At 39.5% G+C, this 18,585-nt stretch overlaps 1 protein-coding gene across 2 annotated transcripts in view; it reads right to left on the bottom strand.

The window, feature by feature from the left end:
* Positions 1 to 2,581: 2,581 nt before the first annotated feature.
* aqr (aquarius intron-binding spliceosomal factor) overlaps positions 2,582 to 18,585 on the bottom strand; it is a 29,121-nt gene continuing 13,117 nt past the window's right edge. Inside the window, exons 21-36 of one of the 2 annotated variants that reach the window (XM_018727837.2) lie at positions 18,161 to 18,402; positions 16,682 to 16,828; positions 16,339 to 16,408; positions 15,616 to 15,726; positions 15,245 to 15,354; positions 14,013 to 14,148; positions 13,572 to 13,781; positions 12,624 to 12,761; positions 12,385 to 12,456; positions 11,539 to 11,726; positions 11,264 to 11,435; positions 9,272 to 9,442; positions 6,512 to 6,597; positions 3,930 to 4,101; positions 3,412 to 3,522; positions 2,582 to 3,195 (exon numbers count right to left, since the gene is read on the bottom strand). In XM_018727837.2, the coding sequence (XP_018583353.2) occupies positions 2,980 to 3,195; positions 3,412 to 3,522; positions 3,930 to 4,101; positions 6,512 to 6,597; positions 9,272 to 9,442; positions 11,264 to 11,435; positions 11,539 to 11,726; positions 12,385 to 12,456; positions 12,624 to 12,761; positions 13,572 to 13,781; positions 14,013 to 14,148; positions 15,245 to 15,354; positions 15,616 to 15,726; positions 16,339 to 16,408; positions 16,682 to 16,828; positions 18,161 to 18,402 (2,352 nt within the window). In that variant the 3' untranslated portion in view covers positions 2,582 to 2,979. Of the gene's footprint in view, positions 3,202 to 3,411; positions 3,523 to 3,929; positions 4,102 to 6,511; positions 6,598 to 9,271; positions 9,443 to 11,263; positions 11,436 to 11,538; positions 11,727 to 12,384; positions 12,457 to 12,623; positions 12,762 to 13,571; positions 13,782 to 14,012; positions 14,149 to 15,244; positions 15,355 to 15,615; positions 15,727 to 16,338; positions 16,409 to 16,681; positions 16,829 to 18,160; positions 18,403 to 18,585 lie in introns of both variants that reach the window. The other variant, XM_018727836.2, reaches the window with a different exon arrangement.

Genomic DNA, 18,585 nt, shown 5'->3' on the forward strand with positions numbered 1-18,585 from the left:
GTCAGGGGGGCAATAAATCCATAAAGACCACCCAGGAAGATGCTGAGAGGCCAGGCCAGGACAAGCAGAATGATGAGCCAGATGATCGTCCAGAGGCATGAGCCACAGCTGGCCATTCTCATCTTAAATGAAAACATACAAAGAACAGGGTGCAATACTTTAATCTCATCATGACGTTTTTTTAACTGTAGTATTACCGTTATCACCAGCACCACTAACAGCAACTTCAGCATGGACAAAACAGCTTCCATTATAAACTGAATTAAAGCAACAAGTCACAAGGCTTAGAGAAACAGTAGGGAGTTCAGTGCTGTGTATCATCACCCTACATCCTTTTCATATATTGTATATGAAAGAAAATACAAGACTTGTACACTTTTGTAAGTGTGGAAACAATTTTACTATTGAAGATTTCTGAAAAGATGCACTCTTGGAAATGACACTTTTTACACTTTGGGAACATTCTGTTCCTATAAGTTCTTTATATTCTTTAAGTTTAGTGTAAAGCTTCAACTCTTTTTAAGCCAAACTCATTTTATTATACTTTTCTCTCTTATTCCATTACTTTCCATTTTCAGTGAATATCAGTGCATTCAGAAAAATATGAATATTCTCTTTATAAAAGCGCTGTTATAAAACAACAAATGTGTGAACACCAGAAACACCTTTTATGTTTCAAATCTGTTTTGTATCAAATTACAAATTATTGTGTTTGAAAGTAATTTGATACAAAACAAATCTTTCACTGCTTCTGTGCTCATTCTGACAAAGAATACAGACTACAGTTACAGCGTTACTTTTGGTAGTCTAATTTTAACCAGTGTTAAATTTTAAATCAAAATTAATGGTGTATGCTAATTTTACATACTTCTAAATTACACGTTTAAATTGCTGGGAGAAAAGTTTTGTTTCTCACTAAAGAAAATTGTACTTGTAGAAAACACTTCATTAAAAAAGTTTTTTTTTTTTTATATTCCTGGCATGATTATAAGCAGCAGATTACTAAACAAGTACAGCAGAAGAAAATTTCAGTGTGAAGATTTAATAATTAAATACATATGAATGCAATTTGAGTACTTCCTGGTGTAGTCCCATGATAGTAGGACGACAGTTTGTTTCGAGTTTGTCAGCATGAAGACGTGAAAAAAAACAGAACTTTAACTTCTGTACCTGAGACTCAAACACTGTTACTCATTTAAGGTGTAGCTCAAGGTCAAGCTATACGTTTTTTATGGACTGGAACTATTTTTGCTACGTTTACATTGAACACAGAACACTAAACTTCATACACTATAAAAAATGCGCAAGTCTGATGCTACTATGAAGTTAAATAGATCAAAAATGATGAAAAAAGCCTGAACTGCCATGCACAATGTCCACAGATTTTTTTAAAAATTACCTATAATTGTGAGGAGTCGTCCAAAGTGGTGTGTCTTTAAGAGTGCTGGATCGCTCTTGCACAAGGATCCCCGTCTCAGCTGTGTAGTTCCTGCTTTGGGTAGTTCAGTCACTGGAACTGAGTCAGTGAAAGCAGTGACTTCCTCCTTGTGACTGCACTTACTGCAGCATGGTACTATGGGAAATAGTGCTATGAGGAGGTAGGAAGAACTTTTATGAAATGAGTATGCTGCTTCTATCCCCAGAATTTGCTGGGGGACACATTCTGTATTACATTTAGCCTTAATTCAGTATTAAAGGTCGGGGTTTCATCAGGATTAATGTCTCATGAAACACATAAATGTGTAAGTATTAATTTGAAAATGAGCCGAAAGCCACTGAAAAAAGCTTGTAAAAATTTATCAATCTTAGAATCATTTACACAAATGATCACTTATTCGGCTTTTACTTTTACAATAAGCACTGATTGATACAAAACCGCTCTTTTAACAACTCAAACAGTAAAAGCCAATTGAAATAACATTTGCATGGGTTGCAGCAGATACAAACTATGCTAAATGCTACTGAGAGCAAAGTCTTGAAAAATTGCAGCCATTTTTTCATTATTAGAAATGTCATACTTGCATAGGCATCAGCTACAGCTGCCTTCCTTTCAGCAGGAGGTGTACCTGGAAGGTCACAAGTCAAAAGATTGAGCTACGCTACCTAGATCTTGTTGGAATGGGGAGGTTTGTTGGTCAGTCTCAGGTTTGTCCTTGTCCTTAAATGCTACCACACCAATCTGTCGCACCAAGACATGGGAGAGTCCAAGCTCGAGGAAAGACATTCTTCAGATCCGAACAGACAGAACACCTATGGCTTCTGCTATACATTTGGAGAACATCCAGTAATGGAGAAAGAAATGAAGACCATTGATTTGGGAGAAAATGCAAACAAAGTCGGATTCAAACGCTGATTTGAACCCGAGTAGCTATGTGGCATCAGTACTACCTGCTGTACCATCCTACAAGTTCTCACATAAAAGTACTTCAGCTGAATAAAATCGTATTTCACATCTTATGCTACTTTGAGCTCAAGATAATGAGCCAAACTTACTAACAGAGGTTTGCTTTTGAGCATAACCCCAATTAGGTACAATACTGCTGGTGACAGTCTTAACTTCTTACCTTAAACTGTATGTTGCTATAACCTATGTATGAGGAGGGGACATCCATACTGACAGAGCTAGCTTTATTACAGCACTATGATTTGCAGAGGAGACATGTCGCTGTATCTCAAATGGTACTTCTGATAGGCTGGTCTATATGATATAACAACTGCTGGTGTCTAATAATTCCTAAATTTTCTACTTGACCATCTGTCAACAAATTACAGCAGACGAGCTTCTGTTGTCAGTGGTATAAATAGAACAGGGAAAAAAAAAACCCATTTACGAAATCAAACATTTTCAACTTTTACTTAAAAAAAAGTGTCACTTTAATTCTCCCCCCAACCAGGCATACAAAGTAATGACATTTGATGTGACAAAACTGGAACGTCTGTCAAAGGTTAGGAATGGTAAGTACAGCAGTCTCTAGGACACTATGCATCCTCCTCCGCTCCACTGTCCTCACTGTCGCTGTCTCGGCCGGGGTGCTCAGGCATCCTGGGTCGTTCTTCCTGATTCTCTTCTTGCTGCTCCATTGGAGTGTCCTGTGGTGCTTGCTCTGTGCTCGGTTCTTCTGCCATCTGCTCCAGCTGTGACTGCTCACTCTCTGCATCAGCTGCAGCCTGCTCTTGGCTTGGCGGGGGCAGAAGCTGCACCTGCCAGAGATGGCCAGAGGCAGAACTGTTGAGTCTCCTTCTCTCATGAATCACCATCAGTTAAAACACATTTGCAAGACTGATATTATTTGAATCAGTTAAGCCATCCTTGAGAATGCCATGATATGACAGCGAAGAAATGGAAAAAAAATCTGTAAAACAAAAAAACCCTTAAGAGTGTGCAGGATCTTGTGGCTTTAGCAACATTACCTGTCTGTTCTGTGCATTCTGTATCAAGTTCATGTACATGGTGTATACCAGGTTGGCCATCTCGGGCATGTTGTTGACGACCTGATCTGGGTGTTCAGGGCGTTTCTCACTCTACAGAGAAGAACAGATGATTAATTTTCTATCTTTCATCACAAAGTACCCTGCCCTCACATACTCCCTAACTTCCCTTTTCCCTGAACTGGACTGCAACTGTTACAATCCAGTTGCTTTCTTTACTGCCTGTCCACATGCATACTGCACACAAACACAGATCAACACAGAAACATTGCTCCACAGCTCATATTGCAGGGTTTACAAAAAAAAAAAAAAAAAAAAAAAAAAAAAAAAAAACTTAGGCTGTTCATAAATTGTTACAATTTTCCACAAAAAGCAGATGAAAGACCTTTAACTAAGAAAGACTCACTATTGCAGGGATATATTATAGGAAAGAAACATAGTAAATCGGAATGTTACACTGAAACCAAGAGTCCATGTATTCGAGAAGCCTTCTGACTGACCAGATCTAGCGTGTAGTACTCATGGGGCCTGATGTGAAGCTGCAGGGGTCTGGCAGTGAGCTGATTGAAGACAGGGGTCAGTTCAAAGCAGTTTTGGAACAAGGAGACTCGTGCAAAGATGTACAGGCCCAGCCTGGCTCTGGACATGGCAACTACCAGACGACGAACATCTCTGCAAAAAGATAGTTGGTGGCAGGGAGATGGAAGAATAAATAACACAAAGTCAGAACATGTTTTAAAGACAGCAACCATAAGATATACTGAGACAAAGGGCATAAGAATTAAAAAAAATTAGTAGCAGAATAAAACTCCCCATATAACCCCACCCACACAAAAGACCAAAAAAAAAAAAAAAAAAAAACCCACCCTACAGACCACATCTACAGTCCTTTGGGGGGGAAGGGGGGGGATGAATGGCTGCAATCTGTTTAATTTAAACAATGTGAATAAGACAGCAGGAGCTTGAAATGAACAGAATGGTAGAGTTTAATTCCAACAGCAGCTTTCCGTTTCTGTGCATCATGTGTCTGAGTGACATGTGCTCATACTTCCTTTTATTTGTTACATAATCTACTTCATGAGCTTACCACATGGTTTAAATGATGCTAAAGCACCCAAGTCACATGAGATTTGTGAAACAATTTCCAACGAAGGGATAGGAAAATATATACATCACAACTAAAAGGTAATGTTTCATAAAAACTGGGAGAGGCAACAGTTAACCATTTAAAAATAAATAATTTAAAAAAAAAAAAACTTACATTTACTAACTTAGCAGACACTTTCCTCCAAAGCAACTTTCAATGAACTCTATGTAGTGTTATCAGCCCACACACCTTATTCACCAAGGTGACTACACTGCTAGATACACTTCTTACAAGGGGTTACTCATCCATGCATCAGTGAAACACACTCACACACTATGGGGGAAGCTGAACAGCATGTCTTTGGGCTGTGGGAGGAAACCGGAGCACCCGGAGGAAACCCACACAGACACAGAGAGAACATGCAACCTCCACACAAACTGAGCAGGGATCGAACCCACGTTCTCTCGCACCACTCAGGCGCTGTGAGACAGCAGCGCTACTCGCTGTGCCGCCACGAAACTTCAAGTTAAATTTCATGTTTAAATTTATTAATCTGTGGTAAAGAGGCGTATGGACACTGCTTGGTTCATTTGAATTATTTGTGTAGAATTATGTTAATGACAACAGTCATCAGTTTGTTGCACTGCCCTGAGTTGTCGGGGATGTGTATTTTTTATTAATCACTTGTCAGCTACAAACATAGGTGGTGACAGAAAAGCAAGCTATCCAAATCTTAGTTTTTTTTTTTTTTTCCCCCCCTCTAGTACCTAAAGTGAGAAACACACAGTGTAAAATGTAACTACGATGCTCTCAGTGGATAATAGAGAAGATTCGGTGAAATACAGGAAAATGGCACAAATAGCTGAGGGCTATGCGTGTGTTCCTGGCTCGTTCCTTGTAGAGGAGATTGTGTTCTTTGCTGCAGGCTTCACTGTGAAGCAGCCTGCTCCTTGAACATGTTGACACACTATTTGTGCATGTCAGTTCTGAAGTAGGTTGACTGCTGGGAATGTGTCCGTGCCTATCACAATAAACAGACTTAAGACCGTGAATGCTGTCCAACTCAATCCTATTTTCATGACTTTTTGCGAGGAAAGCACCTGCCATAAAGTCAGCATCTCCTGGAGTCAAGCAATTTTCCCAGAAATTTTTGTGCTTTTCAGGGGCCTTTTTGAGGGCTGAGATCTGGTTTTTTAAAAACATTGTTCGGTTTTGTTAAACACGAATTCAGAAATGTTATGCTTAACTTATGCTATACTTACTTTACTTTATTTAGCTGACACTTCTCTCCAAGGGACTTGCACTGTTAAGCCACTTACAATTATTTAGACATTTATACATCTTGGTCATTTTTACTGGAACAATTTTAGAGGTATTACAGGGGAGGCGAAACTCAAACCTGTGACCTTGGATCTAAAGGCTGCAGTTCTAACCACTACACTATCAGCTGCCCCTACTTCTGAGAAAAATTTTGATAATCTCTTCAGAATTTGGAAAGTTAGGCATACAGGCTGAAATAGACCATCTGTCCTGTAAGCTATTCGGCATTTGTTCCACATTCTATAAATTCTTCTAACTACGTATTAGTGTTTTCTGTCACATGACAAAAAGCAAAATTCCTTCATATAGCAAAAGGCATAAACAGATCTTTATTTCAGTTTCGGTATTTACATGACCATCTATCCCCCTAAAAGCCACCCCTGTTCTACGCCGCCTCTACCACTATATTCCAGCAACACAGCTCACAGCTGTCAAACTGCTCTCTTATGCAGTAACTTCCAGCAATGCACTTCCCATAGTATGACAACTACTTGCTGTCATAGCGATGTTACATGGATGGACTTCAGTCTTTTTACCCCCTTCTTCTTTGTCAAACTTTTTTGAACAGTCATTTTTCCAATTTTTTTTTAAGTTCCAATTAGAATAATGCTTCAGCACACCTGCTTGGTGGCAGTGAAAAGCGGGGGGGGGGGGAAAAAAAAAAATCCTGCTTACCTTAAATGTCCTACGGCTTTAGTGCGGACCAATGACAGGATGATATAGTCATTCTGCTGACCCTGAAACCTGTCAACTGTTGTCACCTACACAGAAAAAGACATTATTTAGCATTACTGACACCAAACCCAAAAGTGCCCTGCTGTGGCATTTTCTAAGGGGATTAAATTAAAATATTTAAGACTATACTTTTCTAACTTCTCCACAAGCAGCTTTTAGCTTGTTACTGTTATCACAGAACAGCACATTGCCTGGAAAGGATAAAGCTTAGGTGTACACACACAGTTACCTGAGCCTTCAACACTGGAGATGCAACAAGAGCAGATGAGGCTACTTCTAAACCATTTTGCAGGGTATAACGAGAACAAAGCTTGTGATTTTTGAAATCAGGGAACGTTAAGCAGCTTTCTTTATTCTTTTTTAATCCAGGCTATGAAAAGTCTGTCGTTTCCCTACCACGGAGACAGGTTTAGCATAAATATTCCTTACTGTGAAGTTCTGATTTGAGTAACATGCTGCATTAATATCAACACAGAAACTGAGGAAGGAAAAAAAATGGAGGGGGGGGGGGGGGGGGGAGAAGACAGCCAAACTGGAGTGACTTTACAGATTGATACAGAGCCAGAAATAGTACTTAAATTCTTAGACCTTTTGTCTACGACAAACCTGCAATGTCTTTCAGTAAGTCAGTGCAGTAAACTCCAGGCGCACAAACAAGCCTTCCAGATACGTTGCGGAGAAGCGAAGTTAAAAACAAGAGCAGCATATATTCGAGGCTGTCTTTTGCTACACAGAAGAGGTGCAGGGCTAGAAACAAACATATTAGACAAGTCCCTTCATTTATTCTCCCATTAGGTTTTGTGAGAACCTCAGATAAAGCAAAAGCAAAAACTATTTCCACAACCTTCTAATTACATAATAAGGCTGAACAATTCATCCAATAATCATGTGCAATGTTTGTCATTTTCAAGTCACGTTCATCTTTATCTACACATCAAATGGTTAATAATAGATGCACCTAGATTTAGTAACTGACTTCCTAACATGTTAAAATTAAAAATTCCGTTTTCCTAAATTCATATTTACTGTTTACCAATTTATCCCAAACATGTGCAATGTTCATCATCTTGTCATTAATTAGAAACATTCAAAAAGACCAGACACAAGCTCTAAATGCCGGAAGCAATAATGAAGGTGGACCCACAGTCCTATTCTGTCCGAGTGCATTTTACTGGCAGCTAATGGTTGGCCACAGAAGCCTAGGTTATGCTCCACAGCAGATGGAAATTTTAGGAAATGAGTAAGTGAAGAAAATATTAAAAATGACTTTGAAAATGTTTTTTCGAAAACTTAGAACTGTAACATTCTTAACATGGAAGAACCAGAACACTCTGCATCAATTAAAAACATTTTGCAATTACAATCAATCTCTACGAGGGCGTGGGGGAAACCAACAAAAAAAAAACCTTTTGACACCTTAAACGTTAAAAGCAACAATAAATCCTTCAGGAATAAACTCACATGAAACTAACACCGAAGATTAAATGCAATTATGTGCAGTTAGCTGCGTTTGTCATGTTAATAAATGAACACTGCCTTAAACGTGACTCGAACGGCACACTCAAATGCAAAAAGAACCATCTTCCCTGTTACCCTCCTTTCTTCAGTTGTAACAGAACTGACAAGCTGGGTTGAAGCAGATGGTCAATGATTTTAAATATTTACTGCCACATCTCAAGTGTGCTCAGGAATTGTGTCTAATTTATGATCTACATATGCCTAAGGTACTGAAGTCAGAATTGTTAACTGTGCTATTTTTTAAACTGCTGTCAGGGCTGTGCAATTTCACTACAGGAGGACTTGTCAACAATAAGCCGTCTCCCCAGCGCACAACCAGCTCAGGGTTGTGGATCGGTGAGATGTCAGTTCCCTACAACTTATTTTAGCACATCATCTACTTTTTCATATAATTACACTTACATATTTAGCAATGTTCAGAGTTGAGGAACTTCTTTTAAGAAATCAGGAAAATCTTTGGAACCTACTACACTGGTTAGCTGTGAATTTTAATAACACTATCGATGAAAGTTTTCTTCCCTTAACCAACTTCTTCCACTTGTAAATTTAGCTCCAATATCCATTCTTTCAGCATTTTTAGCATCTCTGTGAAACCTTGGCAAAGTTCACACTGATATATTTGCCTTTTATTTTTAATTACTATCCTCAAAAGGCACGTGTGGTGGTGTTTCTTCAGTTTTAGCTAGGTTAACAACGTGTCACATAAGGTCTACCGGACACACCCAAGTGTGACTTTCCTCCAACTCAGTATTTAACAGTTGCTCTATGTGTGGGATTTCACAACCTGTCCAAGACAGATCAGCAGCACATCTGAATCCTCACTACTAAAATGACAATGGAACACATTTGGAAGGTTAGTGTGTGAGAGGCAGCCAGTCAATGCTGGTGTAAAAAAGAATACACCGTTTACATTTAAAGGATACCATACCACCCTGGGGTGGACCACAGCAGACAACAGGCATGACAGAATTCTTGGTGTTAATCTGATTAAAGAACAAGAGTGGGAGCACAAGCATGGACTCTGAATAAATGAGGCCCCCACTGTTCACTGCTACATGATGAAGCTGGTCAGTAGTAAGTATACCAACTTTTGGAGACTAGACAGCATGTTTATGCTCAAGAGCATTATGTTTTACAAATCCAATAATGTTGAGATGAGATGGGGAAAAATGAGGTACATACTTTACTAGGATGTCCAAAGTAGGGGTTGCTAGCACAGCGCTGGTTGATCACATCTCGGATCAGGTGCTTCTGCCCATTGTATGTGGTCAGAATACTGATCTTCTCCGCAGGGTATCCTAGTAGGCGCATGTACATGAAGAGTGCCACTGCATATTCTGCTTCTGCTAGGTTCTATACCCAAGGAGGACACAGAGCACACATGGATTACACATCACATAAACATATAGAGGCCACTATAGCAAGTTAAAATACTGAAAAGTTTTAATAGCAAAATACACACAAAAAGAAGTACTGCATGTAAACAATGCTTTTTTAAGCATCAAAGTTATTTTCATGAAGTTTTGAAGAAAACTCTGCATGAGGTGCTGACTTGATAGATGAAAGGTAATTAATATATATTAAGACTGGGGCTGCTTACATTAAAACGTTGCAAAAGAGATGAAACATTGCAAGGTTATCTCTTGGAGGTGCATCTGCTTTGTTAACATCACTTTCATCTTTTTGCATTTTTAAAGTTCCCACTTAATGGCTGCATTGGCCTATTCCTTCCCAGAACTCATTACAGAAGAACTGGTGCACTGGATTACAATTCTCTGTGCTCCCAATGTTGCAAAAAAAGACCAACATCATGTATTATTCATAGATTTTCAATTAAACCCTCATAAAGTTTTGCATTACTACCCTGAGAAATAATTTATGGAAACCACGTGTTTTATGACCAGATGGTATGTTACAATGAAAACACTGCAGGACTTTATTTCTAGGTTTGATTACTTCTGTGAAAATGATGCATTATAATCTCCAGAAAGAGCAGTAAACACTGAGACAATGTTATCTGTCTCACTCACTCACACACACACACACACACACACACACACACACACATATATATATATATATAAAAATAAATAAATAAATGTTAATGAATGTATTTACCACAAGCTGAAAGTAAACAGCTGTACATTTCATTCAGTGGCTACTGAGCTACATGGTCAATATGACGAAGGGAAAACAGGTTCCGGCTTTTGCCAGTGGGTTTACCATTTTGTAAAATAATCTGATCTATTCAGCAGAAGCCATGTTAACCATAGGAACAACCTTGTATGAACCTTATGAATTTCCCAAAATTTCAGAATGTGGCTTTTCAGAAAATCAAAAGAAGGCAAAGGTTTAACAGCTTTCTTGGAAATAAAGAAAGCAGAATCTTCCCTTAACTGGCTGAAGTATTTGCTTAGAAGTCTATAAGCATTAACTTAGAAGCACTTTCTGTCCACATCCTTCCAATGTAAGAATAACTTCAACATATCTTCCAAAAAAAAAAAAAAAAAAAGCTACAAACTAGATACTACGGCACTCAGTCATTCAGTAGATGTCAAAAAGAATGAAAGTGTCAAAAGCATGACTCCAGCATTGGACACAACATGGAAAACTGTACCTAAGCTATTGAGAATGGTAAATATCAAACATACTACAAGAGGTGGTGGGATTTGAACGTAGGTCCTTCAATCACAAAGCCATCGCACTAACCACTATGCCCTGGAACACTAGTAAAACAACATCCTTTAAAACTGACGTGAGTAGAAGTATAATACAAACTGGAAAGCAAGCTGAAAGTAAATCCTTTTTTACAAAGTCCCATTCACACTTGCATTTAGTCATTTCATTCAGTGGACCAACACTATCATTATTTCTTTGCGGTTTTGCATTTTGTGAGGAGAGTTTTCATGATGGCATAATTTACCACAGACTGGTGGAAACTGCAATAAGCAGCATGTGATGAGACACATGCTTCTCTTTAGGGCAGTAAGGAACTTCAGAACCCACAAAAACAAGCCACAGTTATGACACGTAAATGCAGAACCACAGTGGACAATTAATAAATGTAATTACGATGTTAGAATTCCAGCTTAATTAAATTTAAGTTAATCTATAAACAATACAGTCTTGAGTTCAGGGTATTTCTAACCAAATACTTTTATGCTATGGTCATACCTGGTAGAAGTATGGGTTTGGCTCCGATTCACCCACACCGTTGAAATCCTCAACATTAATTAGCTGGAAATCGAATGTCAGGCCTGGATTAGGTGCACGAAACTCAGGCTGCAGCTGAACATGTGGGAGGTTTCCCAGTCGTTTGTAGCGCCAGTTGTACAAATTACAAAGGCTGGGGAAACAACAGCATCAGTGGGCAATATTAGTAGACAGCGAAGAGGCACCAGGAACACATAAGGAAGGTGAATATTGAGTTTTAAGGAGGGGATTTTCACCTAGCTCTTGCTCTGCCCTGTGCATCAAGGTCCACTGTGGGGACCCCGAGACGCACACATCGGGTGAAAAGCGACTGCTCCATGTTGGAATACTTCTGGAAGGCCATGTTCTTGATTACTGGGGGAAGCTGGTGATGGTCCCCAATCATAATCCAACGCTTGAGTCTGCTGAAACCATCCTCTGGGTTCTACAGAAAACAAGCATATGTTATAAGAGAGAGGGATGACCCTCAATATGCATTTGTGACCTTGTGAACCAGTCCCTTTGTTGCTGTTCTTGCATCATACTGATTTAAAGGCATCACCATACAAGAACTAGACTAGAGAAGTACAGCAACCTCGGTCATTTCAAAAGTTGAACTCTTTCCCTAAGAAATGCAAGGCTCTCCTACGACACGAGTGCATGTTGGTTTTTATGCTTCTCCAAGTTTAAATAACTCAGAGAAGTTATTGAAAAGTGGAATGGTTATAGCTTCTTGCAGAAATGTATTAATGTGTTTACCTAAGTTTTCAAGTTTGGTTACAGTGTAAATCCTGGGCAACCGTAACATTTTAACATTCAATTGAGAGTAATTTTTTTTTTTTATATTGCTTCCTACTTTATGCCATCTTTCCGTTTCATAAAGTTAAAATCATACGATTACCCTTTCACAAGGTACGTATATTGAAACACTGCTGAGAAATGTTAAGACCACTTTAATCATGGGCATAATAAATGATTTAGAATATACCAGGAAAAGAAGTATATAATAAGGGGACGAAGATTTAAGTTCAATTAGGAAAATTAAGTTTGGAGAAAGAATGCAGAAAATCTTAAATAAAGGCAATTCTGCAAGTGTGACTTGCCTGAAGTAATAGAGGAATGAATGTCTCAATCTCCAGGATCTGAGCAGCTTCTTCCATCAAGATATTGTCATACTAAAATGAAAATTAAAGCTCCAAGTTTACAAACATGCGTTTCAATTAAGCCTGCAAAAAGCTTAGACATGTAAGGACATCAACAATTTCCAGATATAAGAGTAAAATTTATTGCAATCATGCTAAAGGAGTAAGGTGAACCCTCATCTTAGTGCATGGCTACCAACCTTAAAGCCCAGTTCCACCAGGTCGTGGCGTTTCAGGGCAGCATGAGTACAGGTCATTGCGATGATCTTGGCCTCTTTCACCAGTAGGTACTTTGATCGGTCCAGACCGCTGCGAAGTAGCTCAAAGGCCCGGAACTCCTGCACAAAGAAGAAAAGAAGATGCACTGTAACTAACTGATGTTGGGATTGAACTTTTTCAGAAAGTTTGAGGTTCTATGGAATTTCAGTGATGAGGCACAATAAAGCTTAAATACTGTTCTGCAGAATTTCATCAGGGGTTATCAATCACAGATGTATGCACACATGTGCAAAAGTCATAAGGCTGTGCTAACGTTAATGCACCAGTGTTGCTGCTTGTGTCCTGTGTGCGCCCCCCATCAGTATGTCTCTATTCTGTCTTTCAGTACAGCCTGAAACTTACTGATCAATATAAGAAATAAGAAAAAGTGAGTATTCTGCAACACTGATATTCGTGAGTTCACATGAATTATTAGTAGTCAAAATCTCCAATTCAGCCACATCTACAGATCAACCTGACATAAAAGTCTTTATTATGGGCATTTCATTGTTTTAGTGGTGAGCTCCTTTCATCGGCTCACAGACTTCCACAGTGGAGGACTTGCATAACATGTGCCTCAGTAGCATTCCTCACATATGTTAAGTTACTACGAAGCAGAGGTAAGGTAATAGAGCCCTGATGAAATTAACACAATTGAGACCAAGGTCTTCTGAAATGCTTACATACAAATCAAGAGTTTATTTAGTCATACAATATGAATACGTGGACATGTATTCTCTAACGAGAAAATTGGATATTTACTCATATTGGATATAAATTGGATATTTATTCATATCCAATCAAAATTGCAGAGTAATGTTAAATAAAATTTTATAAAGGTCACTTCAACCAAACTGTTTGTCCCTGAGCGACAAAATGATGACATTTACCTCTAGCTGGGTGAAAATCTTTTTTATGTGGCGAAAGCAGCCTTCAGCAATGTCAATGTCTTCTTCGTAAGTGCGGCCCTTAAAGACTGGCTGAGGTGCATTTGAAAAATACTTGTGGAAGGGAAACTGTGCTGCCGCATCCTCCACTTGTACATTCCGACCGTGTTTGGGTTTCACCTTGCTCATGTACTCTTCCCAGCGAGACATCACCTGGGCAGACAAACATCCAATACGACAATGTAACATAACCCATTTCAGCATCTTATAAAACAAACTTAGCAAATTATGTTTCATCTCTACAATGAGCATGGTAAGTGTGTTAACAGGCTTGGTGAGGACTACATTTTTCCACACACTTTTTTTTTTTAAATTTTACAAAAATTGGGCATTACAAATGTGAACAAGAAAATACATGAATGAAAATACATTCAGCCATCCTACCTGATACAGGTAAAAGTGACCAGCAGTCTCACAGGTGTAGGAAACATCACCTGGCACATCAAGACTCTCCTGCAACCTGGCCACTTCCCTGAGTAGCTCCAGCCTGCGTGCCAGCACATAGTTCACCCTCCCATACCTGTAAATGGTAATGTCAACAATATTAATCCATGACACCACAATATCACAATGTACATTACACAATGATAACATCTACAGCGACACAGTTAAGAGGCTTATAGGACTACTAACATCATTTAAACTCCCTGCGTCTGGGCAAAGAGTCAGTGTGAGAATTTGAAACAAAGATGAAGACGTGAGCTGTAGTCAGACTGGTAGAAGCAATAGCACTACCCTGCCTACAAGGAACTGTCAACACAACAGCTGGATGGCAAGATATCAAAGACTGAGAGCAGGGGAACACAGGGCTACACTGCAGGAAATGTCAGTGGTCAGTTCCTTCAGAGGGCTCATGCCAGAGACACATCCAAAACCTGTGATATCACACCCCAAGGATGTTTTCCTCTTCCACTTTGTATTTTAGTCTATATATCTATGTTTTGCCCACAGGGAATATTAATTCTCATGCTCTAATGCAATCCAGGACATTCTGACAGACAAAAACAGGAGCAACTTCGTGCTTATACAAATGAATGTGCTATACTCATATGGAACAAACATCAGGGCATACAGTGCCATAGACAACCAGGAGTTACATGAGGCAGCATTATTTATAGATCATGTTAAGCTTCTCAGCTCATGATTCATAAAGAGAATTATAAGGCTTAGCTAAAACTGTTAGGATCACCAACCTGTTACACAATCGTTAGTCTGCTATAACGAAAGCATTAGGAAGCTCTCCATCATCACATAAAGTGGTAATTAAAAGAAAAAACATGCAATCTCAAATAAAAAAAAAAATATTTGTTTCCTCTGTCCTACCAAAGAATCCAAATCTATGAATACAAGGTGAATTTTTGGACTGAGTACACATTTTGACAATGTCTCTAGGCTTACACCGGCTTTAATACCAGTACACACAAAACAAAAAGGGCAGTGAACCATGGGGGGGGGTCACAGAATGAAAGAACTGACAGATCAATTAAAATTTAATGTGGAAATCTAAATTCAAGGCAAACATCTGGAGAAAGAATTGCATAAAAAGATGATCCTTTCCATTCTCTACACTGCTTGGCTCAAAAAAAAGGCAAAAATCATGTGTGCATTACTCTCACCTGCTGAAATCCTTCTCTGTTTCCAGTTCCTCCTCACCATGACCCAGTCGAAGGAGGTGGCGCTCATCTATATCAAGTGCCATGATCTTCTCAAACAGCTGGTTGAGAGCCTACAAAGCGGTGATGGGGAGAGGAACACAGTTCATAAAAGACTGGGATATTTACAAAGTGGATCAGCTTAATGAGGCTTCTAAAGACAAACTAGAAAGCTTGTTCTAGTTTATACCTTTTAAGCAAATAAATGACAAATTCCTTGTCTTCCAAAGCTTGACAGTGAAATTAAAGGCAGCAGTGTAGGCACGTGGATATTTTAGAATGTTCAGTGTTTCTCAGTGCTATAGTGTTAGGTCAGCAGGACCCTCTTTTCATACCTGGTTAGAATGTGTTACTATGAGTGTTCTTTGCTCAGGGAAATTGTGATAGAGATTGGAAATTATCTGTACAGCCACATCTGTCTTCCCTGTACCTGGAGGCCCCACAACCTGGGGGAAAAAAAAAAAGGCAATTGGGTAGGTAACGTGAGGGCTGTGGAACGGCACACACTGCTTCTGACACGGCTGCTCGTGGCCTGTCACGACTGCTTCCATATTAACGTCAGCTCTGTAATCATTTTCAAAATTTTCTTTGGAAAAGCTACTGGCTGCATGAAGACAATGAACAACAACAACAACAACAACAACAACAACAACACTACTAAAATTTTTAACCGTGTATTGTATTAATCACATTTATTATTAAGATGACGCCCATCTCACTAGCAGTACAGTGGTAGCTAAAAGCTAATAAGCCCATGTTACAAGGCTTTTCTTTCTGGTTTGCAAGTATCAGATTTTTTTTTTTTTAAATTATAGTACAGTATAGCAGAACAAATAACTGACTTCCAAAGAATTGTGTCTCATTATTTTGTTCCACAGACAGAACTCCCAAAAAAGGGGATCTACTTTTACACTATTCCTTTCTAAACATAACCTTCCAAAACATGCTGAGAAAACAAGACACACTGAACTTGTATGAGGGAGGGAGGGGGAGAAGAAACCCCCCCCCCCCCCCCCACACACACACACACACTTGACTTGAATATAAAAATTTCTTACCATTGTGAGTCCTGGCTGCATACCAGCCCGGATTGCTTCAATCTGCGTTGGCGTGAATTCAATTGTATTTCTGTCAATATTTAAAAAAAAAAAAAAAAAAAAAGATATGAATTAATGATTAAAATAATAATTTTATTTAAACAAAAAAAAGCACAATGTCTCATGTAAATAACTTCAACCTTATTATAATAGTTACATTAAAAACAATAAATGCTAATGAGACCAATGAGAGCTTTAAGCAGTTCCAGTTTTGTTTACACCAATCTGCCAATAAGGAGCTGTGTTTGAATGAGTCAACAAACCCAAGGCTGAATAAGAAACCTGTCTGAGACATGTCCCTCACCGTTTGGGCTGATTATAGGGGTAGGGCCCCCTGTTGGGTATGACATGAGGTTCCACCACCAGTGTGTTGTCACCCTCTCTGCTCTCTCCATCTTCCTCATCCGCGTTCCGCTTTTTCCCTTTAACGTTCTTGAGTGGGAACTTAATTCTGCATAGTAACAGACACAGTCCATGAGGAAAATACAGGTGTGTACTTGTTAGTACCACAAAATCATGTTCCTGTACCTGTGAAATACTTTACGCTGAGTGCACAGTCAGTGCCTTGTACCCAAGTGCATTTTTATAAATGTCGTTTATATTTTTCAGATGCTCTGTTATAGTTGTGGAAATTAAAAGTTACCACAAAATACAGATGCCTGACTGTGAAGGAATGCCACTACACAATCATAAAGCACATTTCAATGGAAGTACATTGGGACTTCACTTCTAAACATATTGTACACTCATTTTACTTCTGTTGGTAACATTTGATTAAATTGATCAAGTTGTAGGGGGTGCGGTGGCGCAGTGGGTTGGACCACAGTCCTGCTCTCCAGTGGGTCTGGGGTTCAAGTCCCACTTGGGGTGCCTTGCGACGGACTGGTGTCCCCTCCCCCTCCAGCCTTACACCCTGTGTTGCCGGGTAGGCTCCGGTTCCCCGTGACCCCGTATGGGACAAGCGGTTCTGAAAATGTGTGTGTGTGTGATCAAGTTGTCCAGTCAGTACATTTTTCACAACCGCAAATGCTAGGTGATTTTCCTTTCAAATGAGGGCTTCACTTAATGCAGAGCTGGGATACAACAAAAACCTGCTAAACCTGCCAAAAACCGACCAGCCTCAGACATGATTAAAAGAGCCTAGCAAAAGCAATAAAGTGATCCAAGAGTTTGAACGTTTGGTACATTTTTGTTTACAATTTCACTTGCAAGCTCACACAAACACACACGCACGCACACACACACTGGCTGAAGCCGCTCGTCCCGAGCAGGGTTGCGGTGAGCTAGAGCCTAGCCCGGCAACACAGGGCGTAAGGCTGGAGGGGACACACCCAGGACAGGACACCAGTCCGTCACAAGGCACCCTAAGCAAGACTCAAACCCCAGACCCACCAGAGAGCAGGACCCGGCCAAACCCACTGCTCCACTGTACCCCCTTTCACTTGCAAGCTAAAATACATTAAGAATATCTATATTGAAGTAAAATATTTTAGATACACATCAAATTCTACTCCACAAAATTTGAGTAAAGGATGTTAAAGAAATTCCTTGAAACAAAAACTAATAAAAAAATGTTTTTTTGAACTTTACTTGCTTTTAGACTGTCATAAGACTTCTACCCTGCAGTCTTGAAAACATACACATTGTACAATGCTGTCAGTGTAAAACACCATGGACAAAGGCATCACCTGAACTCAGAGAAATAAGGAAATGACAACGAAATCGAAACCTGATTCTGTTGTACAAGTGAAAAGAGGGTGACATAGAGACCTGTTGATCTAACCTGAAAGGAGGTATCTGGAGAGAAGGGTTTTCTTCTGTGACCTTCACTTTGTAACCAGGGAACGAGGCCTTCAGGTGGTCAATGGACAGGAAAGAGTCATTGAAGTCCAGTGTTGAGATCTGATTGGGCATCTTGGAGTAGTGAGCACTGCCTGGGTCCCCGTACCCGAGGATAATGTCATGCAGCCAGTCTGGTACAACACATTCAGTGTTCATAAGGTTCCGAATGGTCTCTAGGACTGCCTACAGAGAAGGAAAATAAGTATTGTAAGTTAGACAAACATTTACTTGCAACATTCACATTACACGACAAATCTTAACTCAAAGTCAAATTTATGGTCAGTCTGCCTATAGGGGAATTATGCAACCAGAAGAATGAAATTCCGTTTCTCTTTGGACCTCCGTACCACACAGAACATACAGTGC

This window comes from Scleropages formosus, chromosome 15 (genome assembly GCF_900964775.1).
Source record: "Scleropages formosus chromosome 15, fSclFor1.1, whole genome shotgun sequence".
Lineage (NCBI taxonomy): Eukaryota > Metazoa > Chordata > Actinopteri > Osteoglossiformes > Osteoglossidae > Scleropages > Scleropages formosus.